The sequence below is a fragment of the Somniosus microcephalus genome, chromosome 5 (genome assembly GCF_052327205.1).
Source record: "Somniosus microcephalus isolate GS21.2 chromosome 5, FLI_Smic_1.0, whole genome shotgun sequence".
Taxonomy (NCBI): domain Eukaryota; kingdom Metazoa; phylum Chordata; class Chondrichthyes; order Squaliformes; family Somniosidae; genus Somniosus; species Somniosus microcephalus.
The window spans coordinates 119000007-119020196 of record NC_140991.1 but is presented as its reverse complement, the minus strand read 5'-3'; the positions used below and the strand labels follow the sequence as shown (position 1 = coordinate 119020196).

Sequence of the window (20190 nt, the reverse complement as noted above, 5' to 3'; positions counted from 1 at the left end):
CTTCCCATGCTCACCTTGTGGTTTCTGACGCATGTTTAACTTGTGCACAACAACCTGACCTGCAACTTGCGTAGCATTAGCCCTGTCTGAACCCTGTATTTCTTTTACATCTCGGTTCGCTGTCTCCATGGCTTGAGCAAGTTCCAATGCTTTTTCATAAGTAAACCCAGTCTCAGATAATAATCTACGCTGCATTCGGTCATCCATTATTCCGCAAACTAGCCTATCTCTCAGCATTTCCTTCAGGTTGTTCCCATAATTGCAATCTTGTGCTAATTTACGCAACACCGCGACATAGTCCATTACACTCTCTTCCTCTTTTCTGTTCCTTGAATTAAACTTGAACTGCTGTACAATCTCACTAGGCTTGGGGTTGAAATGTTCTTTGAGCAAGGCCACTAATTCAACACATGATTTGTCTCCAGGCTTTTCAGGACTGAGCAGATTCCTCATCAAAGTGTAGGTCTGGCTTCCTACTGAACTAAGCAGAATGGCTTTCCTTTTTCTGGCATTTATTTCATTTGCTTCGAAGAAATAACCCAACACTTCACAGTATTCCTCCCAGGTTTGTGCTTGAATATCAAAAGCGGAGACCGTTCCTACCGTGGCAGCCATGCTCTCTTCCAACTGGTAGCTAACTTTAGCTCGTGATTTTGTTGTTTAAAAGTCCCGGCAGACTTCTCTTCTTTATTCAGGGTCCTTTTTACCTCGTCGCCAAATGTGATAAATCCATGTAGTGGAACAAGAACTCAAAGAGGCGATATCTTAGAATTAGCACGAGTACTTTATTAACAACTGTGTAGCAAACAAAACAGGCCTGCATCCTGGCATTCCACCTTTGCTGACCTTGACAGGAAGCAACCCCCTGACCTTAACTAGTGGCAGCACTGGCTACAGCACCACCTGGTGGATAACCTTAATCATAACATCCCAGATTACGATAGATATTATCCAGGAGAAGCATCCGGGAAGGCGCCAAACACCTCGAGTCTCTTCGCCGGGAGCAAGCAGAAGCCAAGCGCAGGCAGCGCACGTCAACCCAAGCACCCCACCCAACCGCCCCTTCAACCACCATCTGCCCCACCTGTGACAGAGACTGTAGGTCCCACATCGGACTCATCAGTCACCTGCGAACTCATTTTTAATGTGGAAGCAAGTCATCCTCGGTTCCGAGGGACTGCCTAAGAAGGGATTATCCAGGCGGTACATGAGGATTGTGGCGAGGGAAGCTGCTTTGCCTGCTGAAAAAAGCCAAATGTTGGGTTCGAGGTGACAGTCAGGACCGAGAGGAGGTGGAAAGACTTTTACTGAGTTTGAAGATTGGAGATAAGTTATTGGAGGTATCTCTGCTATAGTCTGAAGAAGTGGTAGTCTCATTCTTAAACCTGCCAGTTTATATTGAGAATGATGTGCTAATGAAATAGTTGGAGACGTGGGACATTAAAATTTGCTCGGCAATAAAGAGGAGATACTATCCAGGAACGTGGGTAGCAGATGGAACCTGTTATGTAAAGGTGCGGTTCCCAGAGGGGGTTGAAGTCATTGCCGTATTGCATGAAATTCGAGCCAATGGAAGGAGTGCAGTACTTCCGGGAACTGCATGATAACCAGGTGAAGGTTTGTTATTATTGTCTTGGACACGACCATCTTGTAAGAAGCTGTCCAGACTTGTACTGTTATAACTGTCGTGAGTCTGGACACATCGCTCAGTGCTGCAAGGTGGAGAGCTGTGGGGTGTGTCACAAAAGCCCCACCCATTGTGAGTGTGAGGCAGAAGGAAGCCCCTTGAGTGATGAGGAAATGGGAGAAAGAACAGGAGGTGTGAGTGGAGCGGCTGGAGGAGCGGAGCAGGTGGAGGACACAGCTGGTGAATGGAAGGAGAAAAGCGCAGGAAGAGGCAGAAAATTACAGAGCAGAGAACAGGATGGATATGGTGGGAAACACACCAAGCACGGTTGAAAAGGACAAAGACAGCAGCGGGCAGCATGGGTCGAGGGCAGAGTCGAACCATAATACAATCGGCTCTCCCTAAAGAATCTGGTGTCCGCGGGGCGAGAGGAGGCGGGAGCGGGGTGCAGGGTAAGTGTAAGTACTCCAAAGAAAGACAGGGAGTTGGACATCTTGGGGAGTGGGAGGAGGCAAGATAAGGAGTGGGTGCAAGAGGCAGGAGCCTTAAAGGGGCAGCAGGACGGGAGTGGCGAGACAAAGACGCCAGAAGGGAGCAATATAGGTGCGCCATTGTCCCAGAGAGAGAAGGATCAGGGAGCAAGGGTCAGTGGTGGAGATGAGGCCGAAGGGAGTGGCACTACTGGAGAAACCGCGATAGTAGGAAGACTCTCTAAGGGAGATTATGTATCTGACAGGAAGCAGGGACGGGAGGTTACTGAAGAGCTCCAAAGTGAGGAGTCAGAGGGGGACAGAGACATGGAAGTGGGGGGTGGGGTGGCATCGTGTGAAAAGGGAAAGGTTGGTGAGGGGCAGAAGGAGGGAGAAGGGGCAGCTCCTCGGCCCAAACCTAATGTAAGGAAGAGGCTGAAACTGCAGGGAAGGTTCAAACAGGAGGTAAAAAAGAGCCAGAGGCTGCAGGAAAAAGCAACAGCTGCCCGAAAAGTTGGGAAAGAGCATGAGAGGAGGGAAGGGCCGGAGATTAAATGATGGGGGATTATCAGGCACACTTCCCTTATTCGGAGCCATGATTACTGATCAAATTTTAAAGTACAATAGATTAGTATATGTTATGGGAGACAAATTAAACTTCAGGTTTTGATGTTAATGTGTGGTGGAGGAATGGCTGTGCAGAGCGACGGAATGGATTTGTATGATAAAATGGAATGATCATGATGTTGTAAATGTTTTTAATGTTCAATAAATAATATATTTAAAAAAAGTGGGTAGCACCCTCACCTCTGAGTCAGAAGGTTGTGGGTTCAAGTCCCACTCCAGAGACTTAAGCACAAAAATTTAGGCTGACACTCCAGTGCAGTGCTGAGGGAGCGCTGCACTGTTGGAGGTGCTGTCTTTCAGATGAGACATTAAACCAAGGCCCCGTCTGCTCTCTCAGGTGCACGTAAAAGATCCCATGGCACTATTTCAAAGAAGAGCAGCGGAGTTATCCCCAGTGTCCTGCCAATATTTATCCCTCAATCAACATAACAAAAAACAGATTATCTGTCCATAATCACATTGCTGTTTGTGGGAGCTTGCTGTGGATTTCCTACATTACAACAGTGACTACACTTCAAATAGTACTTCATTGGCTGTAAAGCACTTTAGGACATCCGGTGGTCGTGAAAGGCGCTATAGAAATGCAAGTCTTTCATTTTTTCTTTTAAAGCTAAAGCTAAATTGTGGCTCTTTTACCTGGCTGAGATCAGCTAGCTCCACAGAACAGGGATTGAAATTGGGAGCTTTCTGGTCTGTTGTGCTCAGACCACACATTGTGGATGCCTGCCCATGATGTTCCCCCTGCTATGGATGGAAAAACCATATGTCCTGATCAATCTTCCCATTAAGCTGTGCAGCCACTCAGCGGCTTCACAATGGAAAAAACGCGCATACGTGGAAATTTGAATGGGTCGTGCCACCGTGGCCAGATTTACTTCACTTGACGCTGTACACCCTGGCTGCCACATGATGCGCCAGGTTGGCACCACCTCACACCAACACCATAAAGCATCCTACAATATCCAAGCCATTCCTTTCACACTCATCACCATTGTGGGGGGTACCGTTATGTCTCACCATTCACTGCAACTCACTAAGCCACTTTCAAGATGCACACAAATATGTCCAAGAATGCAAAGTGTTGAAAATAAAGGTTCAATATTTGACACCACATTAACAGAAACTTTACATGAACATTGCATAAAACACACAAGTGCCTACCCTTGTGTGTTGTTAGTTGGTATGATTGCACTAGGATGAGGGTGAGCGTGAGGGGTGGCTAGTGAGATGGGGATGTGATCATGTAGATAGAGTGGGATGTGTGGAGGTGCAAGCTAAGTTGGTGAGAGTAAGGATGTGCAGGAGTAGGGTCGGGAAGGCAGAGTGATGGGGATGTGATGAGAGGGACAGCAGGATTACGTTGAGTGTGGCGTTGTATTAATGTTTTGTGATGTACTGAGATAAATGAAACATTTGCGGCACTGCACCCAGGTCCTCCTGACCACATCTCTGCATGTGCCCTCCTGTGCAATGTGCAACTAGGCTGTGTTGATCTCCTGGGGAGGTCTCTTCTGCCCATGGGAAGGGAAGAGGACCTCCCTGCATGCTGTTACTACCTTCATAAGCATACGGAGGGAATCATGGGAGAGCCTAGGTGCAGCCCTCTGCCTCTGTGCAGTCACTGTCAGTGTTTGCAGCACCTCAATGCTGTAGAACACTGACAGCACAAATGTCGAAATAAACTTGGCCATGGTCCCTTTAAGGAATCTGGCTGATGACGCGTCATCAAATGATGTCACCAGACCCGCCTCCTCTAATTGGCCGAGAAAAGCGCTGGGTGGGCTTAACAAGCCCAGCCAAGGGAAATTCATTTTAGAGGCTGGGATGAAGACAACAGCGGGGTCGGGACCCGCCACTGACGTCACCCGCCACGGTTAGTAAAATCACGGCCACAGTGTTTGTCTTTCATGTGCCTTTACCTACTCTAGTGCTCCTGCGCAGTGCTCCCCCAGTGGCTCCAGCATGGCTGGTGGAAGGCTGCTGACTTTCAGTGGGGGAGACAACAGACGACCTTACAGGATGACCTCGAGCAGCTCTGGGCCTAGAAGGCCTGGCTGTAGACTGCACCACCTCGGCATGGGCAGCAGCTGTCTGGGCTGGCTGGCTAATTGGCAGCGGCAAGGACAATGGCGGAGTGGCATGGTGGCAGTAGGAATGCTGTCATCCCAAGAGAAAACAGCAGGTTCTTGCTCCACAGACCCACTGCCATTCCCAGCGGCGGTGCAGCAGCATTCCTAGTAATCTGTTGGAGGACAGATTGCTGGCCTGCTGTGTCACCCTGCAAGTCCCTTTCGACACTTGTAAACCCATGATGATGGCAGCAGTCTGAGCTGGCGTGGCAGCAAGCTGAGCCTGCAGGAGAGCAGTCTGTGCTTCCACTGCAGCACTGAGACATTGGGTCGCTTCCGCCTGTGCTGCAATGGAAACTGCAAGATCGTCCATCACACCCTTTACCTACTCTAGTGCTCCTACGCAGTGCTTCCCCAGCATCATCAGTGGGTCCACAAGGTCTCTCCTGGAGTTGTCCATCATTTCCATCCTGGAAATCATGTGCTCCAAGCTCTAAGCAAAGCTCCATGCAATGATAGAGCTGACTCCTCGATGCTCCCTAATGCTGACAAGAGGCTGTCTGGCAGGCTTGCCATTGCGCCTAGCATTTCCGTGTGCATGCCCATCACCCTTCTTCTGAATGCCACCCCATCGAGGTCATCATCTGAGTCCTATGGAGGAGAATTCATGCGCGATCCTGCCCTCAAGGGAGCTGGCACCTGAGCTACTCTTTTCCCCCGGCCTGGCTGCAGCCCACTCATGCTGGTGACTCACCACGTGCAGATCCCACCTCTATACTACCATATAAAGTCCACACAGTGCCATTTTCTGAGCTGGTGTCTGCGAGTGTCAAATGGAGTGCTGGTGTCTCTTCTTCACCTCCTCTGTCAGTTTGCTGATGATGATGAGGGACAGGCTGTGCTGGTTGCAGTTCTTGGGTATCTGAAAGCAGAAAGACACAAGGATCGGGTTGTGGTGAGGGGTAGGGGGAAAGCAAGATATCCATGCATACACCATCAGCAGCTTGTAAGCGAGAAGAGATTGAGGGTTGAGGAGGAAGTGAGATATGAGAAGAAGGATTAGGTACGACCATACCGTCATCATCAGCAATGGTTTCATCTTCTCCGCTGGCCACTGACTCTGTCACTGCCCCTCCAATGATTTAAGGATGGATTCCTCGAGGTCCATCAGATTCTCAATTTTGGCTTGGCTGCCTCCCGCCTGTCGTTGCTCCCTCCTGTTATGTGCCACCTTGGCCTGCAAGAGAAAGGGAAGTGTGTCAGTGAACATGGTGCAATATGGTTGAGTGATGTGCCTGCCATGGTTGAATAGCTGTCAGTGTGTGCAAGGTGGGTGTGAGTGTTGCAGCAGTGGTAAGTGTGTGAGGGTGAAGTGAAGTCATGATTGTGAGGTGTAAGTGTGATAGCTAGAGAATGTTAGTAGGAGTGTGCTGGGGGTGTGGTGCATTGAGCAGTGTGTGAGGCTTGTGGTGCAGATGGTGGGATATGGCATTTGCTGAAGCCTTCACTCTCCGTGACCAGCTGTGTGAGGTCATTAAACTTTTTGCGGCATTTGATCCAGGTCTTTGGGACCACACTGGTGGCCGTGACAGATTCTGCAATCTCTTCCCATAACCTTCTGCAAATGACCTTAGATGGCCTCTTTCCTCTTGGTAATGAGGAAAGATTGCATAGATTGGACTTGTATTCCATTGAGTATGGAGATTAAGGGGTGGTCTAATTGAGGTGTTTAAGATGATTAAGAGATTTGGTAGGGTAGATAGAGATAAACAATTTCTTCTGGTGGGAGAGTCCAGAACAAGGGACCTTAACCTTAAAATAAGAGCTAGGCTGTTCAGGGGTGATATCAGGAAGCACCTATTCATACAAAGAGTAGTGGAAATCTGGAACTCTATCCCCCAAAAAGCTGTTGAGACTATGTCAATTGAAAATTTCTAAATTGAGACTGATAGATGTTTGTTAGGCAAGGGTATTGAGGGATATGGAACCAAGGTAGGTAAATCAAGTCATGATCAAATTGAATGGCGGAACAGGCTCGTGGGGCTGAAAGGCTTACTCCTGTTCCTATGTTCCGATCAGCCTCGTGACTCCCTTGTGTCTCAGTGACCAGGACTGGACACAGTACCCAAGGTGTGGTCAGATCAGAATATTGTATAATTTGATAACAACCTCCTTTGACTTTTATTCTGCTGTTTTGACTATGTGGTTCAACATTCTGTTGACTTTGTTGATTGCTGCTCTGCATTGGTTGGACATGTTTAGTTTCAAGTCTACTGAGACTCCTATATCTCTTTCAGCTTCATCCTTAGCCATTTCAGCACCATTCATGGAGTGCACCTTTTGCCTATTTTCCTTGTTATGTGCAGTATTTACACTTGTCTGCATTCAATTTCAGCTGCTCACCCAGTGCTGCCTTCTGAAACTCACTACAGGAAACTTCGCGATATCCGGCACCGATGGGACCGAGCTGCTGCCGATCTATCAAAACTTCCAGATAGACCAGCGCTAATGTTGAAGGATACGGAGGTTTTAATCTCCGTATCTGACAACAAACACTGTTGCTTAGCAACAGCTTGTAAACACTCGGCCCGTACCTTGGAAGCATCTCTGAAGCTGTTGCTAAGCTACAGAGACGCTTTCCAGAGCCTGACTGTTAAAAAAAAAAAAAAAAATGCTAGAAGAAAAAAAACCTAACCAAAACGGCTGCTGATTTCTGCCATTAGATCGAGGTTTCCGGACATACAACCTCCGGATAAACCAAAGTTTCCTGTAGCTAAATCACTCAGAGTGGTTGTCAATGTTTTTTTATTTTTATTTATTTATTTATTTATTTATTTATTTGAGTGCGTGGCCCCTTTAAGGGACTACGCGGCCCATTCACAGTTTCACGCATGCGCAAAATTTAACATTGAAAAAGCCGGTCCCAGGCTGCGCAGGACCGGCAGAGAGCTGCATGGCCATGCGGCCGCGCAGCTTAGAGAGAACGTTGGTGGTTGCAGCAGTGCTAGTACTTTCCACTATTGGAGTGAATGACGCGAGTGCTAATACAGTTCTGGGGATATGGCAGTCATTGCCTTGTGGTGCTTTTCTGCATCTATACATACAGAAGAATAAATATTAGAATTCTATCAAGATAATTCTTCACAGAGTTTACATGGCAAAGTATGTGTTATGCTGCTATGGTGCAATGTATGCTTGTGTGTCACTGAACAAGTAAGTAGGGAGATAAAAGATACTAAACAAAGAGTCCTACGAACTCTGAACTCCCTCGCCACCCACATTCTCTCAATGACCTCCAGCCCCAGAATTTGTCTCTCTCCCCATAGGGCATAATTGGGCGACAGTTGAGAGGGCCCCGTCCACTGCAGATTTGTTTCTATCTGTTATGTGCGGCCTTTTCCTGTAAGCAGATACAAAATGTATTGAAATTTGGCTAAGCAGAGTTAGTGTCACTCAGGACACTAGGAGAGTTCAAACTCAGCGGGAGCAGAGCGTGAGCGCCAAAACCCAGGAGAGTTCTAACACAGCGGGAGCAGAGCGAGAGCGCCAAAACCCAGGAGAGTTCAAACTCAGCGGGAGCAGAGCGAGAGCGCCAAAACCCAGGAGAGTTCTAACACAGCGGGAGCAGAGCGAGAGCGCCAAAACCCAGGAGAGTTCAAACTCAGCGGGAGCAGAGCGAGAGCGCCAAAACCCAGGAGAGTTCAAACTCAGCGGGAGCAGAGCGAGAGCGCCAAAACCCAGGAGAGTTCAAACTCAGCGGGAGCAGAGCGAGAGCGCCAAAACCCAGGAGAGTTCAAACTCAGCGGGAGCAGAGCGAGAGCGCCAAAACCCAGGAGAGTTCTAACACAGCGGGAGCAGAGCGAGAGCGCCAAAACCCAGGAGAGTTCAAACTCAGCGGGAGCAGAGCGAGAGCGCCAAAACCCAGGAGAGTTCAAACTCAGCGGGAGCAGAGCGAGAGCGCCAAAACCCAGGAGAGTTCTAACACAGCGGGAGCAGAGCGAGCACGCCAAAACCCAGGAGAGTTCAAACTCAGCGGGAGCAGAGCGAGAGCGCCAAAACCCAGAAGAGTTCTAACACAGCGGGAGCAGAGTGAGAGCGCCAAAACCCAGGAGAGTTCAAACTCAGCGGGAGCAGAGCGAGAGCGCCAAAACCCAGGAGAGTTCAAACTCAGCGGGAGCAGAGCAAGAGCGCCAAAACCCAGGAGAGTTCAAACTCAGCGGGAGCAGAGCGAGAGCGCCAAAACCCAGGAGAGTTCTAACACAGCGGGAGCAGAGCGAGAGCGCCAAAACCCAGGAGAGTTCAAACTCAGCGGGAGCAGAGCGAGAGCGCCAAAACCCAGGAGAGTTCAAACTCAGCAGAGCGGGAGCAGAGCGGGAGCAGAGCGAGAGCGCCAAAACCCAGGAGAGTTCTAACACAGCGGGAGCAGAGCGAGAGCGCCAAAACCCAGGAGAGTTCAAACTCAGCGGGAGCAGAGCGAGAGCGCCAAAACCCAGGAGAGTTCTAACACAGCGGGAGCAGAGTGAGAGCGCCAAAACCCAGGAGAGTTCAAACTCAGCGGGAGCAGAGCGAGAGCGCCAAAACCCAGGAGAGTTCTAACACAGCGGGAGCAGAGCGAGAGTGCCAAAACCCAGGAGAGTTCAAACTCAGCGGGAGCAGAGCGAGAGCGCCAAAACCCAGGAGAGTTCAAACACAGCCCCGAGACCGGAGAAGCAGCGGACCTGCGCGGGAGCAGCCCGAGGCGGCTGAGTATAAGAGGGAGCAGCCCGAGGCATACCAATCCAGGTTCCGGGAGAGAGGTAAAAGTAATCCAAGTGTGACGTCAGCAGGAAGCAGGTAAGTGATTGGTTGGTGAGTATTTCTCTCTTTTCAATACAAGCTTGAATTCTGTGGTGTTAAATTTCTAGGGTCTCTGTGTTGTAGTGGGGACAGTTGGTAAATAAAGCGCCCTAGAGTATACCTGTAACTGGGGTGTTGAATAAATTTTTTAATTAATTAAAGGAGTAAGTCATGGCAGGAGAGCTCAGACCCGTGTTCTGCTCCTCTTGCTCCATGTGGGAAGTCAGGGACGCTGCCGGTGTCCCTGACGACCATGTGTGCGGGAAATGCATCCAGCTGCAGCTACTTGTAGACCGCATTGCGGCGCTCGAGCTGCGGGTGGATGAGTTTTGGAGCATGCGCGATGCTGAGAGGGTCGTGGATAGCACGTTTAGCGAGTTGTTCACGCCGCAGAGTAGGGCTGCACAGGCAGAAAGAAATTGGGTGACCATCAGGCGGAGCAACAGAGGCAGGCAGGAAGTGCAGGGAACCCCTGCGGACATTCCCCCTTTCAAACAGGTATACCAAGTTGGATACTGTTGAGGGGGATGACTCACCAGGGGAAGGCAGCAGCAGCCAGCTTCCTGGCACCAGGGACACTTCTGCTGCTCAGAAAGGGAGGAAAAAGAGTGGGAGAGCAATAGTGGTAGGGGATTCTATCGTAAGGGGAACAGATAGGCGTTTCTGTGGCCGCAAACGTGACTCCAGGATGGTTTGTTGCCTCCCTGGGGCCAGGGTCATGGATGTCACTGAGCGGCTACAGGGCATTCTTAAGGGGGAGGGTGAGCAGGCAGAGGTCGTGGTCCACATTGGGACCAACGACATAGGTAGGAAGGGGGATGAGGTCCTGCATCAAGAATTTAGGGAGCTAGGTAACAGATTAAAGAGCAGGACCTCAAAGGTTGTAATCTCTGGATTACTCCCAGTGCCACGTGCTAGTGAGTATAGGAATAGGAGGATAAAGCAGATGAATGCGTGGCTAAAGAGTTGGTGTAGGAGGGAGGGTTTTACTTTCCTGGATCACTGGGCCTGCTTCTGGGAAAGGTGGGACTTGTACAAGTCGGACGGGTTGCACCTGAACCAGAGCAGGACAAATATCCTTGCGGGGAGGTTTGCTAGCACTGTTGGGGGGGGGGGGGGTTTAAACTAACTTGGCAGGGGGATGGGATACAGAGGGGAGCTGAAATAGGGGGTGATGTGCTGTCAATTATAGAGAAAAAAACAAGTCAGCTTGGTAGACAGGGCAAATATATAAGGGCAAAGCTGGATGGCATCTATTTTAATGCAAGGAGTCTTGCAAATAAGGTGGATGAACTGAAGGTGTTGATAAACACATGGGAGTATGATATTGTTGCTATCACGGAGACATGGTTGAGGGAGGGGCAAGACTGGCAGCTCAATATTCCGGGGTACAGAATCTTCAGGCGAGACAGAGGGGGAGGTATAAGAGGAGGGGGTGTCGCAATATTAATTAAGGAGTCAATTACTGCAGTAAGGAGGGATGATATATTAGCAGGTTCCTCTAATGAGGCCATATGGGTGGAGCTTAAAAACAAAAAGGGGGCAAGCACTTTGCTGGGAGTGTACTATAGGCCTCCAAACAGTCAGGGGGAGATAGAGGAACAGATATGTAGGCAAATCTCAGAGAAATGTGCAAATAATAGGGTAATAATAATGGGGGATTTCAACTTCCCCAATATTAACTGGGATAGTCAGAGTGTGAAAGGCTCAGAGGATGTAGAATTCTTGAAGTGCATCCAGGAGAGCTTTTTAAGCCAGCATGTAGAAAGTCCTACAAGAGAGGGGGCGGTACTGGACCTAATTCTAGGGAATGTGGCCGGCCAAGTGGAAAAAGTGCTAGTAGGTGAGCACTTTGGTGACAGTGACCATAATATGGTGAGATTTAAGGTGGTCATGGAAAAGGACAGGGATGGGCCGGAAATAAAGGTTCTAAATTGGGGGAAGGCCGATTTTAATAGGATAAGACAGGATCTGGCCAAAATGGACTGGGATCAGCTACTTGTAGGAAAATCCGCATCGGAGCAATGGGAGGCTTTCAGAAGGGAGATTGAGATCATACAATGGCAACATGTTCCCGTAAAGGTCAAGGGTGGTTCCAAAAACCACAGGGAACCTTGGATGTCAGGGGATATACGAGAATGGATTAGGAAAAAGAGGGCTTTTGGCAGATACAAAAGGCTAAAGACAGAGGAAGCCCTAGAGAAGTACAAAAAGTGCAGGGGGATACTTAAAAAAGAAATTAGGAGATCAAGGAGGGGCCATGAAATAACACTGGCGAGCAAAATAAAGGAAAATCCTAAGATGTTTTATAAGTATATTAAGGGTAAGAGGATAACTAGGGAAAAAATAGGGCCCATTAGGGACAAAAGTGGCAATCTGTGTGTGGAGCCGGAAGATGTAGGAGGGGTTCTAAATGAATTTTTTGCATCTGTCTTCACTATGGAGAAGGACGATGTAGACATAGAAATAGGGCGGGGGGACTGTGATATGCTCGAACATATTAACATCGAGAGGGAGGAGGTATTGGCGGTTTTAGCAGGCCTAAAAATGGATAAATCCCCAGGTCCGGACGAAATGTATCCCAGGCTGCTGTGTGAGGCAAAGGAAGAGATTGCGGGGGCTCTAACACATATATTCAGGACCTCTCTGGCCACAGGGGATGTGCCAGAGGACTGGAGAACCGCTAATGTAGTACCATTATTCAAGAAGGGAAGTAGGGAAAAACCGGAGAACTACAGGCCAGTGAGCCTAACATCAGTGGTAGGAAAATTATTGGAAAAAATTCTGAGGGACAAAATTAGTCTCCACTTGGAGAGGCAAGGATTAATCGGGGATAGTCAACATGGCTTTGTCAAGGGAAGATCATGTCTGACTAATTTGATTGAATTTTTTGAGTGGGTGACTAGGTGTGTGGATGAGGGTAACGCAGTGGATGTGGTATACATGGATTTCAGTAAGGCCTTCGATAAAGTCCCACACAGGAGACTGGTCAAGAAGGTAAGAGCCCATGGAATCCAGGGTGCCTTGGCACATTGGATACAAAACTGGCTTAGTGGCAGAAGGCAGAGGGTGATGGTCGAAGGTCGAAGGTTGTTTTTGTGACTGGAAGCCTGTGGCCAGTGGGGTACCACAGGGATCGGTGCTGGGTCCCTTGCTGTTTGTGGTCTACATTAATGACTTGGATATGAATGTAAAGGGTATGATCAGTAAGTTCGCGGATGATACAAAAATTGTTAGGGTGGTAAATAGCGAGGAGGGTAGCCTCAGTCTGCAGGACGATAAAGATGGGTTGGTCAGATGGGCGGAACAGTGGCAAATGGAATTTAACCCGGAAAAGTGCGAGGTGATGCACTTTGGGGGGACTAACAAGGCAAGGGAATACACAATGAATGGTAAGACCCTAGGCAAGACGGAGGGTCAGAGGGATCTGGGTGTGCAAGTACACAGATCCCTGAAGGCGGCGGAACAGGTGGATAAGGTGGTAAAAAAGGCATATGGGATACTTGTTTTCATTAGCCGAGGCATAGAATATAAGAGCAAGGAGGTTATGATGGAGCTGTATAAAACACTGGTTAGGCCACAGCTGGAATACTGCGTGCAGTTCTGGTCGCCACACTACAGGAAGGATGTGAACGCTTTGGAGAGGGTGCAGAGGAGATTCACCAGGATGTTACCAGGGCTGGAGCGCTTCAGCTATGAAGAGAGACTGGGCAGATTGGGTTTGTTTTCCTTGGAGCAGAGGAGGCTGAGGGGGGGACATGATTGAGGTGTACAAAATTATGAGGGGCATAGATAGGATGGATACTGAGGAGCTTTTTCCCTTAGTAGAAGGGTCAATAACTAGGGGGCATAGATTCAAGGTAAAGGGCGGGAGGTTTAGAGGGGATTTGAGAAAGAACTTTTTCACCCAGAGGGTGGTTGGAGTCTGGAACTCACTGCCTGAAAGGGTTGTGGAGGCAGAAACCCTCACAACATTTAAGAAGCATTTGGATGAGCACTTGAAATGCCATAGCATACAAGGCTACGGACCAAATGCTGGTATATGGGATTAGATTAGACAGGGCTTGATGGCCGGCGCGGACACGATGGGCCGAAGGGCCTCTATCCGTGCTGTATAACTCTATGACTCTAAGTGCCTATCCCACATGCCACATTGGAGCCGAGATGTTCACAATGTGCTTCAATGCATTGGGCACCCACTTTCTGGAAAAGTTGTGCTCCAGGCTCATGCCCCGCAAGTTCACCCTGGAATTCCTGAACAGAGCTCCAGCTGCACAGCACCGATTAGGAATGGGCACTGTAGGAGAGATCACGATAAAAAAGAACTCCCTCTATCACACCTTACTCCCTGTCATCAATGTCTCCCTTAACCAGTGACCCTGGCTCCCTCGCTCAATGTTCGGTGCCCCTCCCTCCACCAGGAAAGTGTCTGGCACACAATAAAATGCCAGCTGCCCTTCACTGGCTGCTGGTGCCCAAAAATATGCATCATGAGAGACATGTTTGGAGTGCCAGTATATTATACAAATGGGTTGAGCCCACTTTATCTGGTGGGGCAATGTTCAGGCCGCATTATTAGTCCCACTGTGAGTCAGCTCATGAACGTGCAGCATGCAAAGAGCTTCTGCTGATAGCGTGTTTGATAGTCCTAACTTGCAACTTTTATGTGCAACATTAGAAGCATATTTCTGTGCCAGCAACAAAGTGTGCCCTGCAACAACATGCAACAAAAGCATCAGTAAAGCTGCATCAAGTTGAGCAGGACCTCTGGTCATTCATAGTAAGGGCAAATACTAAAAGTAGGTAAACTGCAGGGGCTGTATCTAGACAATCTTCCTGAGTCCAGACAATTTCTCTCTCATCTGGTCCGCAACCTATGAAAATGGAAGGTTGCCACTGCTTGTCCACTTGCATCCAGGCATTTCTAACCATACTGCTGATCGGAGAGTGCCCCTCAGCTCCAAACAACTCCTTTACTGCACCTTCTGAAGAAAACCTGTAACTCCTCCTCCTGTACTACCTTACATGTATTTTCAACTGCCAGCAGCAAGCCTTTAAATTTTTTTTACTGTGCAGCTCTGTGTTAACTGTGAGCAGCAGCCCTTTAACAGCTGCTAATTCAATGGCTATTCTGTTCATGCACCCAGCCCATGACCTACACCGCATGCCAATCTGTTTGACAATTATTAATTAAAATGATATAATGTCATGAGGTCAGCTCTCTATACTACTTGTGCAGTGTGTACACAAGGCCTTCCTTCAGGTAATGTAATGATACTGTATAATTGGGCCTTAAATCTGTAGATAATATTTTACAATTTTCTTTGCTTTATCAGTTTTCAGATTCTTTCAACTTTAACCCTCACAAGTGGCTTTTGGTGAACTTCGATTGCTCAGCCATGTGGTAAGTTATCCATATGATGTCTGTAAAATATTTTTTAATTCACAGGATATACATCTCAACATAATACCTGCAGCTTAAGATGATTCTCCTGTTTAGGTCTATTTAATTTGCTGTTCATTCCAATAATATTGGAAAGTAACTTGTTACTTGCTGTGTTATTACAGACCAAATTGGCTGTATATTCAAGTGGACATTGTTATGTTTTTGAGTTTTTACGCTAGATATTCTCCTCAGTTTCAATGTCATCGGCCACTCCAGTAAGCAGACCTCATGTCCCCTGTGGGCAAGAGTGTGTCTTTACCTGAGGTGCAATCAATAGCCAGAATGTAAGGAATATTCTCTGCAGCATGCAGAAGCAGCTGCCAATAATTGTGTGTGTATTCTGTGTCTAGTAATACACAATCGACTATGGATAACAATGCTCCATTTTTGTGACAGGCATTTCACAGACTTGGACACATTGGGGTTGATTTTCAGTGTGCCGTGAGGCGGGCTTTTAGGCGTGCGGGGGACAAAAATCCTGAATTCGGGGGTCCCGACACCATCCCGCCCAAAACCCGCCTCCATGTAAGTTTCAAAGGAGACGGGTACCCGCCCCGCACTGGGACCCGCCGACCCGAGGCGGGAAGGGATTAGTGCCAATTAACTGCCTGTTAACAGGTAGTTAACAGGCAGTTAACAGGCAGTTTTTAGCCTAATCCCTATTTTGAAGGGTGTCGTGTGGGATTCCCGACGGCTCCAAACCACGCCAGGTTAGAGTAGGCGGGCCGTCGGGTTGAAGGACTTGGAGGAGTCGAGATGTCAGTGTTCAGTTGAGTGATGGGTGCATGAGTGCAAAGGTAAGTGTGTTTGGTGTGTCTAAAGTGTGTAAAGAAGTTTAAATTACCTGTACTTACCTTTACAGCCTTCCTTCCTCTATGCTTCGGGAGTCCATCATTCAGCCGGCACTGAAAGCAGAATGGCCGCGAGCTGTCAAAAGTGACAGCCTTCAGCTTTCAGTGCCGGCGAGATTTCTAACTGAGTCTGCGTAGAAGGACTCAGGTTAGAAGTAAGACTGTCAGTGTTTGACAGCTTCAAACAGCTGTGAAACACTGATATTTCATCTGTCAACGCGTCTTGACATATGAAATTTCAGTCTGACGTCACCTGTTGCCGGGTGGCCCTTAATTGGCCTGCTGAGCCCGCTGGGCGGGCTCAACAATCAATCAAGGGAAAATCACGTGGATTGGCCGCATCTCGATGGAGGCGGGACTACAACCCGAAAGTTGTAGTCCTGCCTCCTTCCCAACTTCTGAATGAAAATCCAGCCCATTGAGTTTATGAATTTGCACTCCAAGTGCAGAGTTTCATCTGGTAGCAGAGCACATCTAGTATCAATCCTTGATAGGTGGCCAGAAGCTGCTGTAGGTGGAAAACAAACAGTTTACTAAGTGTAGACTGCAGGGAGGTGGCTCAGTGGTTCAAGGACATTGGGGAAGGGAATAGTATCTGTTCCTCTTGTAGTCTTGCCTTTCTAAGGTCAGGTGGGTTAGTGGAAATTGAAGGATGGAGAGTTGTTGGACTATGAGAAAGGGCCCTATATACTTCAGTGGTTTACCAGTTCCAGACGCAGTCTACACATTACTTACTTATATTGGTAGATATCCCATAGTTAACAACAAGTTTATCGTGATGACACCGAGTTGTTTCAGTTTCACTTTCAAAACATTGGGCTAGCTTCATTACAGCCCAACTTCTATTCAAATTAGGACTTTATGACTGTATGTAATAATACAACTAGCGCACCTGAGGGGCATTCCAGATGTTCAGAACCCGTTTGGAACAGATGTTTCAGGAGAGGCTTGTCAGAAAAAAATGTTCCTGGATGTAGTGCAAGCCTTCCTTTCTGCCCTTGTTTTCTGGGCCTCAAAAGAAATGACAGGACTTCACTAGATGTTGCCACATGACATCCCAACCTCCATAGCTTCCTGTGCTGTATCGACTGCCACTAACATATGTAAATGAGCTGACCTGGTCTGATGAGCAGCAATCCTGACAGTGCTTCAGTCGGACTGTGTAATTGGGTCCACAATTTTGGTTACGGTGTGCTCCTGGGGGAATGTTCTTATGTAACTTTGCAAAATCATATCAATGTCCTTTTTGTAATGAATAAAAAAGTTTGAAAACAAATAATAAATGCATTAAAGACATCAGGAGTAAATACTTAACACTCATTCTGCTTTAAACTTGAAGATACCCCCAAAAAATGAAAATAATATTTAATCAGCAGTGATGCACTGTTAATGTTTTTCACCTGAAAGGCATTCATACTGTGTAGATAATCCAGTTGTGTGTTATCACACTTGTAAAAGAAGCACAATGATGTACTGTTACTAAGGAGATATCCTGAATACTCTCATTTAAAATGCTGCCTTCTAATGTGATAGAGATAATTATTCCTGGGCTGTTAGTCTTTTGTGACCCATTTTCCTAATTTCATGCTCACTGAATATAAGGAGGCTTATAGTTCTGCATATTGTATAGAAAATAAAGAGCTGTGAGTTTCACAGAGAATGCTAAATTGGGACCACAATGATTGTTTCTGTACATTGTGGTATAATTAATAGATATATCTGCATCACATTTGGTATGATGTGCAATTCATAAACATTTTGTTACTTTTAGGGTGAAGAAAAGATCAGAACTTGTTGGAGCTTTTAAAATGGATCCTCTTTACCTAAAACATGATCATCAGGACTCTGGTATTTTTCAGTTTACTGTTTGTTATAGTATTTTGGCAGTATGGAGTTAATGGAGCTAATCTTTATCCTTTGTCTGAATGCATTTCACATCACTAAAATTCCTAATTAATAGCAGCTGCATACAACTGTCAAGTTCCAGGGTGTAATTATACTGATGGAGGATAATCGCCTTGTCCATCACTGCAATTTTTTGAAAAAGCACTGGTTAGACACAGGATCATTAAGAATTGTTTTTTGTTGGTTTTGGCATCACCAATAACAAAAACAACAATAATTTACATTTATATAAGGAGAGGGATAGAGTCGGTGGCAGGGGAACAGAAGGTGTGGCGGGGGCAAAGATGATGGCTTTGGTCTTCCCAATATTTAATTGGAGGAAACTGCGGTTCATCCAGGACTGGATGTCGAGCAAGCAGTCTTACAGCAAAGAGGCATTGGAGGGGTCAAGAGCGATGGTGGTGAGGATTTTCCATCCATGCACTGGGAGCCAGGGCGCCAAGGGAAACTAGCAATGGCAGGGTGGATAGCCGAGAAAGACTTAATACCAAATATTGGATGGCTTGGAGTTTATGTAGCACAGAGTATGGAAGTCTGGCGAGGAGAGAGTTGGAGGTCAAAGGTGACAAAACATGAATGGGTGAGATAAGGATGGAGCTGGATGACATTGTGGAAGTAGATATAGGCATCTTAGTGATTGATAGGATATGGCATTTGAAGCTTAGCTCAAACTTTACCTAGGGACAACACTTTGATATGGTGGGAAGGCTTGCATGCTCCTTAGACTCTGAGAATTAAGCTGGCAGGAGTATAACTCCTAGAAGGGACACCCAAGCCAGACAGGTCAAAAGGTAGGAGCCAGACTAAAGGCAGTCCATTTGTCCTTATGGTAGGGGGTTGTGAGTCAGGCTAAGGTCCACGTAAAAATGCCTTTTGTTGAAACAACCCAGAGACAAGAGGGGTCCATTACAGACTTGCAAATATAAATATCAACTGTGGACTGCCACAATCTGGCTTGTTTGTTTGTTGCTGCTTAGTAATAGAAGGAATCTGTCACTCTGGTGTTGCAGTGGTGAACAGCATTTTTGCTGATTTCTCCTGTTGCTATCTGGAGTCAGTGGTGACTCACAGCCTCTGCATTCCCTGTTCCTCACTAAGTTCTAAGTAGCTGACCCATCTGATTCACACTATCTCAGGTAATAGGAAGTCCTGTACTCGCAAGCCTCCTAGTTTGGCTCACTGGTACACTCTTGCCTATGTGTTAGAAGGTTGAGAGTTTAATCCCCACTGCAGAACTTGAGTAAATAATCTAGGCTGACACTTCAGTGCAGAACTGAGTGGATGCTGCCTTCTCGATGAGATGCCAAGGTGAGTACTTGTCTGTATATTCAGATGATGAATGTAAAAGATCCCATAGTAATACTCAAAGAAGAGCAGCTTCTCCTGACGTCCTGGTCATTTATCCCTCAACCAACACCAAGAAATAACAGCTTAATGGATCATTATAGAATTATAGAAATTTACGGCACAGAAGGAGGCCATTCGGCCCATCGTGTCTGTGCTGGAAATTATCTCATAGTTGTTTTTGAGATCTTGCTATTCATAAATTGGCTGCCAGATTTGCCTGCACAACAACAGTGACTACACTTTAAAGAGTAATTCATTAGCTGTGAAGCACTTTGGGACATCCTGAGGCTGTGAAAGGAGCTATATCAATGCAAGTTCATCTTTCCCAAGCTGCAATCTCCAGCTGTTTTTCTCCTTTGTTCAATAAAGTGTCTAGCTAAGAGAGAATTTATGCTACAGCTATGCTGCTGTGTTCTTTGCCAATATTCTTAAGTTTTTTTCTACTTTGTTCATCTTTTGAACTCTGCTGGTTCTCTAGGGTGGTTTAACATCAGCTTCAAATGCGTATTTAACACGACATGTGAATGAAGTAATTGCAGAGTAAATTTGCACATTTAACAAGCAAAATGCTGGGTCTGTGCATTTATGTCTACACCCAGGAGCAATTTAGGGAGCTTGAGCAAAAGTTAGCAACTGCTCTGTTAACAATAATACACAAAATGATTACACCTTATTGTTAGCGTTAATGCTTTAGGAATGCACATCCTTAGAATTTCGAGAATTAAAGTTCTGTCTTGTCCTGTTGGGAATTGGCCGTGCTTTTCTGGTAGGTGTTCAGATCACTGTTCTGTTATTTTGACAGATTGGAAACATCAATTACAATATCGACATTTTGACATTTACCTCAAAAGTGTAATCTAGACATAATGGTGGAGTGCAGCAGCCTTTTGCCCTCTGCTTTGCTTGCAAACCAACTTTCACAGCATTTTCTGTAGTTGGATGATTTGACTGTTGTTAATTTAGATAGGATCCTGGCCCATATTGGACCTGGTGCTGAGCGCTTGCCAGAGGG

At 47.0% G+C, this 20190-nt stretch overlaps 1 protein-coding gene across 6 annotated transcripts in view; it reads left to right on the top strand.

The window, feature by feature from the left end:
• The window catches only part of ddc (dopa decarboxylase), a 237719-nt gene that overhangs the window by 171102 nt on the left and 46427 nt on the right, over positions 1-20190 (top strand). For all 6 annotated transcript variants that reach the window (XM_085988121.1, XM_085988120.1, XM_085988119.1 and 3 more), the window contains 2 exons: positions 14966-15033; positions 17698-17774. In XM_085988121.1, the coding sequence (XP_085844247.1) occupies positions 14966-15033; positions 17698-17774 (145 nt within the window). The remainder of the gene's footprint in view (positions 1-14965; positions 15034-17697; positions 17775-20190) is intronic.